Raw genomic sequence first — 11206 nt, 5'->3', positions numbered from 1 at the left:
ATGATGTTCTGTATTTGTATAAAGGAATGAAAAATACAATTTTGGAAAATTTGAAAGATTTATAAAAAAAAAACATAAATAAATATTGTACTCATATTATAACCCGAACTGTAATAATCTCACCTGCAGTAACTGAATCTATCCTCTGGGAAGTTACTACAACCTTTAAAAGAAGAAAATATCATTTTGGTGAATTTTTGAGATTTTTTAAATAAAATAATTGATTACTGTACTTATATAATTGATCATAATGTAATAATCTCACATGTAGTAAATGTATCTATCCTCTGGGAAGTTACTACAGCCTTTAAAATGAGAAAATATAGTTTTGGTGAATTTTAGTGCATATATTTCTAAAAAAAAAAAAAATTTCTGAACATTTATAATTTATCATACAGTAAAACTTGTACCTGTAGTAAGTTCATCTATCCTCTGGAAAGTTTCTACAGCCTTTACAATTAGGAAACTATCGTTTTGGTGAATTTAAGAAAATATTTTTCTAAAATAATTGATTACTGTAATTATATAATTGACGATACTGTAATAATTGTATATGTAGTAAGTTCATCTATCCTCTGTGAAGTTACTACAGCCTTTAAAATGAGAAAATATAGTTTTGGTGAATTCTAGTGAATATTAAAACAAATTTGGATTACTGTAATTATATAATTGATGATACTGTAATAATTGTATATATAGTAAGTTCATCTATCCTCTGGAAAGTTTCTACAGCCTTTACAATTAGGAAACTATCGTTTTGATGAATTTAAGAAAATATTTTTCTAAAATAATTGATTACTGTACTTATATAAATGATGATACTGTAATAATCTCACTTGTAATAAGTCTGTCTGTCCTCTGGGAAGTTATTAGAACATTCTGAATATGAAAATGTATTTTACGGCTTTATTTTCACGTATAATTGCATATGAATTAAATGAATGAGTGGACATCTCCTGTGTTTAAGCGTAATGAGTGGAGTTTTCAGACGGTCCCTTACATCTGAGAAAACGAATGTCATTAACGTCAAACTATCTTTACCTCGCTTCAATACTTTTGTATCAACCCGCCCATCCCTAGAACTCATTCAGGTGACTGCACACAGTGCACGCTGTTTACAGACAGGCGACAAGGGATCTGATGAATGGCAGACATTCATCACTACATTATGGGTTGAATCAACCATAGGAAACCTACAAAATACATTGCCATTATAATGTATGAGCCAAATATACTGAGACGCCGTGGTCTTCAGGTAAGACACGATTATTGCTGCAAGTGAATTAAATATATTTAGCCTAATATAAGTGGGAATGATTCGGACAGCAGCTTATAGTAGAATACATTAGGGGGTTGTCTGTGGAACTACATTAAGCCTTGGTTTGTTGAAAACGTTTATTTACATTTTAAGAAAATGAACGCGATGGATAGGCCTACATTTTGATTTCAATCACTTATTTGTTGAATGACACGTTTTGCATCGGTGTGAATACATGAACACTGAATCGTATAATTAGTGTAATCTGTTGACGACGTTGAAATAATGGCTTGTTTAGAAACGAGGCTATATGTCGACGAGTGCGCGCTTCTAAATAAACGGTCGCTTTGGTATAATGTTTAATTATTAAAACTGGAAGCTTAATCCAGTTTTTTTATATTTGTGACATCCTTAAAAAATCATTTCCAGCTGTTGATTTTATTCATGTTTTAATTTGACAAACGCGATTATAGTCGACACGTTTCGTCAGGATTTACGATTAAGAGCATTTGTTACGCTCCGATCTGTTTATGAAGGAAAGACTCGTCTTGAATTCCGTCCTTTTCCAATACTGGTTGGTGCATGACCCTCCCCATGAAATGAAATCTTTATATATGCGCCTACATTGAATTTTCCTTTAGGTTTTTTTGTACTGGGCACTTGCATGTAAACATGGATGGCAATAAGAAGTTCTCCTGAGGAAAAACAGGAACTTCTGTCAGTTGCTGATCTCTGAATATACCTTATTTTGTGTAATACAAGTAAATCTAGTTGAGTATTTATTCAGAATACGAGTTGAAACAAGATTAATTTAATTATGTTGCCCAACCTTTTTTTTTTCTTTTTTCTAAACAGTATTATATAAACTGTGTCCAGCTATCCTCTGTGTTAGTATAAAAATAGTATATTGCTGATTTGAATCCTAGATCACATGTAATATGGGTCCCAGCATCTAGTTTTTAAGACATCATTTTTACATTAAGTGGTCTTTTGATCTGCCACCCCAGACATTCCTATATTAAGGTGTCTTTTACCATGTGAAGTTACTTTTTAATTTTTTTACATTTAGTTGAATACTTTATAATTAGAATTTGCTATACACCTAATGCATATGTGGATCCTATATAACCCATATGTATTTTTGATGGTATTCAATTTACCAGTGGTATTATTTTTGTAATACATTGATTTTTTTTTCATTTGTTATTTAATTATATATATGTTTAATACAATGTTCATGTTTATATTTATGTGTAGTATGCAAGTATAGAAAGTTGTCACTCAGCCGATGCGTATATTCAAAGTGCTTGACATTTCTCCAATTACAGAGACAGTCCTCATGGAACAACCTGAGGTTAGATGACCAATTCACAGCAAGAGCTAAAGTAATAGCTCCAGGACCACTTGTGTTTGAACCTACAACTTGTTTTTATTAGTGCGCCCCACTACTCGAAACAACAAATATAGTGCCATTTGGAAATATAGAGTACATAAGGGAGTCTATCACACACACACACTCACACACACACACACACACACACACACACACACACACACACACACACACACACACACACACATATATATATTCCCAAAATTGTATCACATTTGTAGTGAGCAAAACAGCTGTAAATTACAGCTTTTTGCCTAAAATAAACCCTTATTAAACAACCCTTAATAAGCACTTTACAGACATTAATTCATAAATACATGAAATAAACTCAGCCTGCCATTTACACGTGTCTTTCAGCAAATATTTCAGTAGATTATGTGTTTTCAGTTTAGTCATGCTGTCAACTGTTAAGCCATGTGTAGTGTTTTCACAACCAGGATCAAAGATTTAGTCACTGTTGGCTGAGTGTAATAAAACATATGAATTCCTGAGAGGAGACTTGCTAATAAATCAGTTGTGACATTTAATTTACAGTAGGTAGATATTAGGCCTAATCTATGAATTAAGAGTGTGTATATAACATGAAATTAGAAAACCCAAACAAGACGGACTGGTACTCGAACCACAGGAAGAAAATACCAGAAATGAGACATGTAACAGGTGTTTTATGAGGATGATATAAAGTAGACTTGTCATCTTCGAGTTGAACAGCTTTGATAATAATAGTAATACTTGCCATTGTGACTTTGCTTCTTTTCATATCAGATGTCATTAGCAAGTCGAATTTCCAGCCATATGTATAAACGGGGTTTAACAAAGTTGATTACTTTTCATTCGGCGCTTCATATTTAAAGGTAAAAAAAAAAAAGAGAAAAACACGCTTTAACTTTTGGAACAGTACTAGCGCTCTGTGCCTTTATGATAGCGCAAGTTAAACAGCATCTAATCTGCACGGAGAGATATGATGGGAGAGAAGTACAGAGAAAAAAGTTGAAAAATGTAGCTCAACAAACTGAGGAGGTGCAAACTAAAATCAAAATGCCATAATTTCAAAAGAAAGAGGTGCAACACTCACTCTATAAGCAAAATTAGAGCTACAACTTTATTTGATAAAAAATACATGATGTTTCAGCCAACCTCAGACATGAAGGAACATCTAAAAAAAACTTCCCTAATTACAAACAGGTGTGTCCTTCTAAGTGGCTTTGAAACAGTTGAATAATCCATTCTCCCACTCCATCTAGTGAACAACAAATGCCATTAGTACCAAAACAAACGTATACAAAGCCGAAGTTCAAAAACAGAACATCAATAAAACATACTATAATATATTTCTTGATTCATTCCCCTAGGAAACATTAATAGAAAATTAATATCCAGTATATTATTAATATTATATAGTAAAGTATATTATAACGTTAAGTGCAGAACTAGCCCAATCGGACAAGTCACAGTACTAGCAACTAACTGGCCCGTATCTCTCTCACGTAGGCCCCGAGACATCAGGCAGCCCTTATTTTTGAGCCCTGCAGGTACTCGCATTCAATTTTTTACACTACAAAATGGCATAGAAGAGTGCGATTTGGGGTGCCCTTTAGCATATTTTATGTTTTCAAATAAGCTAAGCTATTTAAGAGAAACCTTTGCAATTTTCTATGATAAGGATTTTACACTATACCCAATGGATCAATCCAATGATAATACATGAACCTCCTGAGACCCAAGCTCGACTGCTGTGCGTTTCCTTTTCCCTTTTGATTTATTATTAATAGCCCCTAATAAACATGTGTGGCAGGGCGGAGGGCGGGGCCGGGTCGTGATCCTACACACCCGGTCCCGTATTAAGCTAATTAAGCCTCTGAGAGAGATAAAGGTCGACTGCAGAGGATCGTGCGCTCCAGGTGGTCGGTTAGGAGCCCCTTCTCCCCTCGCGGTCGGCTGCTCCATTGGGGTGGACGGTAGTGGCGAGAACTCAACTACGCCGTATCACTCCTCCTTCCCGGATTTCGGCACCAGTGTAAAGGGATACATGGAAAGGAGGAGGCGAGAACTGGCTTGTCAATGTAAATAATAGTTTAATATAAAACTTAAACAAAAGACAAACACACACATGACGGACATGTCCGTAAACCATCTCTCTCTCCTGCACGATCCTCTGCAGTCGACCTTTATCCCTCTCGGCGGCTTAATTAGCCTAATACGGGACCGGGTGTGTAGGATCACGACCCGGCCCCGCCCTCCGCCCTGCCACAACATGCAAAAACTATTTTTTTGAGGAGCAAATACTTTTCCTAAAAAATTATGTCCTCATATAGGGACAGTGGGATTAAGTTGTGTAATTTTAAATAATACTAAGCAATAGAATGTCCCCAAAAAAGTTTTTGTATCAAATTGTTTATTATTGTAACAAAGGTTCGTTGTCAGGCAGATAAAGGAGGAAGCGGAAGCCGGTTTCCACAAACCACGTGCGTCAGATTTTATTCAAATAAAACAGCTTATATCAAACAAAACAAGACTGCTTTTCAGCATACATTGAAACAAAGTCCAGCTTTTCAGTAACAATCATGAACATTCTCTGATCACAGACACACAGCCACTGGTGTGTCACTCTCCTCTTTCTCTCTCTGTGGACTGGGTCACTTTTATCTCCCCTGTCTGTCACTGTGAACATAGAAACGTAATTAGTAGCAAATCATCTCAGGTGGAACTCCTTACCACTTTATCTCTCTCCAGACAGGTGCACGACCATGCCCTCACCTCCACAATTATGTTTCCAGGAGTGTTGGTTATTCAAGTTTTTGAGACGTTACAAACATTACAGCTGATTTTCTGTAAAGCTGCTTTGGAACAATGTGTATTGGGAAAAGCACAAATAAAAAAACTATACAAATAAAAATTATTTGACAAAGGGTTAGTTCACCAAAAATGAAAATTAACCCATAATTTACTCACCCTCAAGCCATCCTAGCTGTATATGACTTTCTTCTTTCAGCCAAACACAATCAGAGTTATATTAAAAAAATATCCTGGCTCTTCCTGTGAGAGATCAGCCAAGCTTGTTTTCACCCTCCACTCAACGATCACTCTCCCCGGACTATTAATCACACACACCTGTTCACCATTAGCAAACTCATCAACACGCACTATAAATCACTCACCATAACCCCAGTTCAGCGTCAAGCTTCCAACAGGAACAGACCTCTCTTCTTCGTCTTCTGAGCCCCTGAAGCATCCAGATTGCTGAAAAACGTGACGTTTACTCACCTGAAAACCTCTAACCCCTGTGTCCTCATTCTGTTGTTCTCCAGGACTCCTGTTCGTACCCCCTACCTTCTGCTCTCCAGTATCCCTCCGATTCGCCAGTTAGTCTTCCGAACCTGGTTGCTAAGACTGCTTCTGAAAGAGAGGATTGATATCACTAAGCTGTTACTACCCGATGCCCATATTCCCGAAGTGATTGTGCTTACCTGTTGCCTGCCCTGCACCGAGTGATCTTCACAGTATCTGCACCTGAACTTACTATATACTCACCTAACACTCTTGCCACTGAAAATAAAGCTGTGTTTGGATTCACTTACCTCTGCCTCCGTGCTTATATCCTGACAGAAGGCTTGACCCAAACACCGCCAGTGAATCCAAACCACCCGAAGACGGCACTTCCGCAAACCCCGCTTCCTCTCTGGTGTACGTCGCCAACTCTGCCTCCCGACCAGCGCCCTTCTCAGGTCGGGCGGAAGATTGCAACGGATTCTTGCTGCAATCCTCGCTCATCTTTGAACAACAACCTCAATTGTATCCTACAGAAAGATCAAAGATCTCCATTATGGACCCAGCAGTTCGGCTCTTGGCTCTCAGTCAGGGGAATCAACCCCTGGAGGCTTTTGTCGCAGAATTTTGTGCCCTGGCAGACCAGGTCAACTTCAATGAGGTAGCCCTTAAAGACATTTTTCATTATGAGCTAAATGAGCCAACTTCTTCTTGTATGCATGGTGGTCGCTGTTCCCTCAGCCTGGTTCAATATATTGACCTCGCCCTACTGTTTGCTGGTCCTGTTCGCTGGTACAGCCAGCGCCTGTAGCCATGACCGTCCAAGAGCCAGTGCCAGTAGCCATGACCGTCCAAGAGCCAGTGCCAGTAGCCATGACCGTCCAAGAGCCAGTGCCAGTAGCCATGACCGTCCAAGAGCCAGCGCCTGTAGCCATGACCGTCCAAGAACCAGTGCCAGTAGCCATGACCGTCCAAGAGCCAGTGCCAGTAGCCATGACCGTCAAGGAGCCAGTGCCAGTAGCCATAACCGTCAAGGAGCCAGTGCCAGTAGCTGCGACCGTCCAAGAGCCAGTGCCAGTAGCCATGAACGTCCAAGAGCCAGTGCCAGTAGCCATGACCATCCAAGAGCCAGTGCCAGTAGCCATGACCGTCCAAGAGCCAGCGCCAGTAGCCTCGACCGTCCCAGAGCCAGCGCCTGTAGCCTCGACCGTCCCAGAGCCAACGCCTGTAGCCTCAGCCGTCCCCATAACCATGCTCCCTGTTGGCCGAAAGAGAAAGAGAAAGAAGAGGGCGCCTTCTCCCCAGTCTCTACCTGCCTCTGCTCCACCCTCAGAGTCTTCCACGGCTTTGCCTGCCTCTGCTCCGCCTCCCGAGTCTTCCAGGGCTCCTCCTCCCGAGTCTTCCAGGGCTCCGCCTCCTGAGCTTCCCAGAGCTCCTCCTCCCGAGTCTTCCAGGGCTCCTCCTCCCGAGTCTTCCAGGGCTCCTCCTCCCGAGTCTTCCAGGGCTCCGCCTCCTGAGCTTCCCAGAGCTCCGCCTCCCGAGCTTCCCAGAGCTCCGCCTCCTGAGATTTCCAGAGCTCCGTCTCTCGAGCCTCCCAGGGCTCCGCCTACCGAGTCTTCCAGGGCTCCACCTCTCAAGTCTCTTGAGCCTCCCAAGGCTCCGCCTCTCAAGTCTCTTGGGCCTCCCAGGGCTCCGCCTCTCAAGTCTCTCGAGCCTCCCAGGGCTCCGCCTCGTGAGCCTCTCGAGCCTCCCAGGGCTCCGCCTCCCGAGCCTCACGAGCCTTCCAGGGCTCCGCCTCCCGAGCCTCCTACGGCTCCGCCTCCAGAGCCTCCTACGGCTCTGCTCCCACAGCCTCCCGAGCCTTCCAGGGCTCCGCCCCTCAAGCCTCTCAAACCTCCCAGGGCTCCGCCTCTCGAGCCTTCCAGGGCTCCGCCCCTCAAGTCTCTCGAGCCTTCCGGGCTCCGCCTCCCGAGCCTCCTACAGCTCTTCTCCCCGAACCTCTTACGGCTTTGATCCCAGAGACTATAAAGCCTCATATGGCGCCACCTTCCTCGGCTCCGCCTCCTGAGCCTTCCTCGGCTCCGCCTCCAGAGCCTTACAGGCCTCCGCCTTTAAAGCCTCCTACGGCACCACCTCCCTCGGCTCCGCCTCCAGAGCCTTCCAGGGCTTCGCCTGTAGAGCCTCCTATGGCGCCACCTTCCTCGGCTCTGTCTCCTGAGCCTCCCACGGCTCTGCCTCCTGAGCATCCCACGGCTCCGCCTCCTGAGCCCCCTGAGCCTTCCTCGGCTCTGCCTCCTGAGCCTCCCACGGCTCTGCCTCCTGAGCCCCCCGAACCTTCCTCGGCTCCGCCTCCTGGGCCTTCCTCGGCTCCACCTCCAGAGCCTTCCTGGGCTTCGCCTCTAGAGCCTCCTACGGCACCACCTTCCTCGGCTCTGCCTCCTGAGCCTCCCATGGCTCTGCCTCCTGAGCCTCCCACGGCTCTGCCTCCTGTGCCTCCCACGGCTCTACCTCCTGAGCATCCCACGGCTCCGCCTCCTGAGCCCCCCGAACCTTCCTCGGTTCTGCCTCCTGAGCCTTCCTCGGCTCCGCCTCCTGAGCCTCCCATGGCTCTGCCTCCTGAGCCTCCCGAGCCTTCCTCGGCGCCGCCTCCTCAGTCTCTCAGTGCTCCGCCTGCCGAGTCTTCCACGGCTCCACCTTCCAGGGCTCCGCCTACCAAGTCTTCCACTGCTCCACCCCCGGAGTCTGCCTTGGCTCCGCCTCCCACGGCTCCACCCCCAGAAACCCTTCCTCACATGGTTCTGCAAGCTCCCCCAGTAACCATTACTCCTCCTAGACCTCCTGACCCAGTTCCTGTCCTGTGGCCTCCTCCCAGGCCTCCTGACCCTGTTCCCGACCTGTGGCGGCCTCCCAGACCTCCTGACCCAGTCCCCATCCTGTGGTCACCTTCCAGGCCCCATGACCCAGTCCCTGTCCTACAGTCGCCTTCCAGGCCCCCTGACCCAGTCTCTGCCCCATGGCTGCCTCCCAGACCTCCTGACCCAGTCCCCGTCCTGTGGTCACCTTCCAGGCCTCCTGATCCAGTCCCTGTCCTACAGTCGCCTTCCAGGCCCCCCTGACCCAGTCTCTGCCCCATGGCTGCCTCCCAGACCTCCTGACCCAGTCCCCGTCCTGTGGTCACCTTCCAGGCCCCCTGACCCAGTCCCTGTCCTACAGTCGCCTTCCAGGCCCCCTGACCCAGTCTCTGCCCTATGGCTGCCTCCCGGACCTCAACCCAGTCACCTACCAACTTCGCCTGCCTGCTCAGTACCGCATCCACCCCACGATGTGGGGGTCCAAGGTCCGCTGGCGCGGACTCTGGAGGGGGGGGGGTACTGTGAGAGATCAGCCAAGCTTGGTTTCACCCTCCACTCAACGATCACTCTCCCCGGACTATTAATCACACACACCTGTTCACCATTACATTTACATTTACATTTATTCATTTGGCAGACGCTTTTATCCAAAGCGACTTACAAAAGAGGAAGAACATCAGCGAATCATCTTAGGGAGACAGTGGTACAAAAAGTGCCATATTACAAAGTTTCACTATCATCAGAATAGTACACCAAACACATTTAAGTGCAACAAGAAATGTAAATAATAATTTTTTTTTTTTTTTTTTTTTTTAGTGACCGGTTAAGTGCTTTTGGAAAAGATGTGTTTTTAGCCGTTTTTTGAAGATAGAGAGTGAGTTAGCTTCCCGGATTGAGTTGGGAAGGTCATTCCACCACCGTGGTATGATGAAACTGAAAGTCTGGGAAAGTGTTTTGGTGCCTCTTTGTTTTGGTACGACAAGGCGACGTTCCTTAGCCGACCGCAGGCTTCTGGTGGGAACATAGCTCTGCAAAATGTTTTTAGGTATGCTGGAGCAGACCCAGTGACTGTTTTATATGCCAGCATCAGGGCCTTGAATTGAATACGTGCATGAACCGGCAGCCAGTGGAGAGAGACAAAGAGTGGTGTAACATGTGCTCTCTTAGGCTCATTAAAGACCAGACGTGCTGCTGCATTCTGGATCATTTGCAGGGGTCTAATAGCACATGCAGGAAGGCCTGCAATGAGAGCGTTACAGTAGTCCAGTCTAGTTATGACAAGGGACTGAACGAGCAGTTGTGTGGCATGTACAGAGAGGAAGGGTCTTATCTTCCTGATATTGTAGAGTGTAAATCTACATGGTCTTGCAATTTTTGAAATGTGGTCTGTGAAATTTAGCCCATCATCAATGGTTACCCCTAGATTTCTGACCGTTTTGGAAGGCGCAACTGTAGTTGGACCCAGCTGCACGGTGATGTTGTGTTCAACAGCCGGGTTGGCTGGAAAGACAAGGAGTTCGGTTTTGGCAGGGTTGAGTTGAAGGTGGTGTTCCTTCATCCAGGCTGAGATGTCTGCCAGACAGGCAGCAATTCGAGCGGTCACTGTGGTGTCGTTGGGCTGGAAAGACAAGTAGAGTTGCGTGTCATCAGCGTAGCAGTGGTAAGAGAAACCATGTGACTGAATGATGGGTCCCAGTGATGTTGTGTATATGGAGAAGAGAAGTGGCCCAAGCACTGATCCCTGAGGTACCCCAGTAAGTAACTGGTGTGGCTTGGATACTTCCCTCTCCATGCTACCTCAAAGGACCTTTCTGAGAGATAAGAGTTGAACCAGTCAAGCACAGTTCCAGTGATACCCAGTTTAGAGAGGGTGGAGAGTAGGATCTGATGGTTGACTGTGTCAAAGGCTGCAGAAAGGTCCAGCAGAATCAGAACGGATGATCTGGATTCAGCTTTCGCCTGTCTCAGCGACTCGATGACAGACAGCAGGGCAGTCTCAGTGGAGTGTCCACTTTTGAAGCCTGACTGATTGTCATCCAGCAGCTTGTTCTGTGAGAGATAGGCAGAGATCTGATTGAAAACTGCCCTTTCAAGTGTTTTTGCCATGAATGGGATGAGAGAGACTGGTCTGTAGTGTTCTATCTGTGTGGGGTTAAGTGCAGGTTTTTTCAGCAGTGGGGTTACTCGAGCCTGCTTAAATGTAGTGGGAAAAGTGCCTGCGAGAAGGGATGTGTTAATTATGTGTGTAAGTGCCGGTAGGATGGACGGAGAGATGGCCTGAAGAAGGTGTGATGGAATGGGGTCAAGGGAACAGGTTGTGGGGTAGTTGGAGAGGAGGAGTTTAGAGACCTCAGTGTCAGTTAAAGGAGAGAACATAGGGAAAGAAGGGTTGCATACAGGAGCCAGGTGTTTGACAGGGTGTGGTGCTGTGAATGT

General features: G+C 45.3%; 1 protein-coding gene across 1 annotated transcript in view; it reads left to right on the top strand.

Annotated features, from left to right (window-relative positions):
• The first annotated feature begins 1116 nt into the window (after positions 1–1116).
• The window catches only part of LOC127645038 (microtubule-associated serine/threonine-protein kinase 3-like), a 48620-nt gene continuing 38530 nt past the window's right edge, over positions 1117–11206 (top strand). The window contains exon 1 of the mRNA XM_052128548.1: positions 1117–1255. Within this exon, the coding sequence (XP_051984508.1) occupies positions 1217–1255 (39 nt within the window). The 5' untranslated portion in view covers positions 1117–1216. The remainder of the gene's footprint in view (positions 1256–11206) is intronic.

The sequence above is a fragment of the Xyrauchen texanus genome, chromosome 6 (assembly GCF_025860055.1).
Source record: "Xyrauchen texanus isolate HMW12.3.18 chromosome 6, RBS_HiC_50CHRs, whole genome shotgun sequence".
In the NCBI taxonomy this organism is placed as follows: Eukaryota; Metazoa; Chordata; class Actinopteri; order Cypriniformes; family Catostomidae; genus Xyrauchen; species Xyrauchen texanus.
Note: the sequence above shows the minus strand (reverse complement) of the source record. Positions and strands in the feature narration are given on the sequence as shown.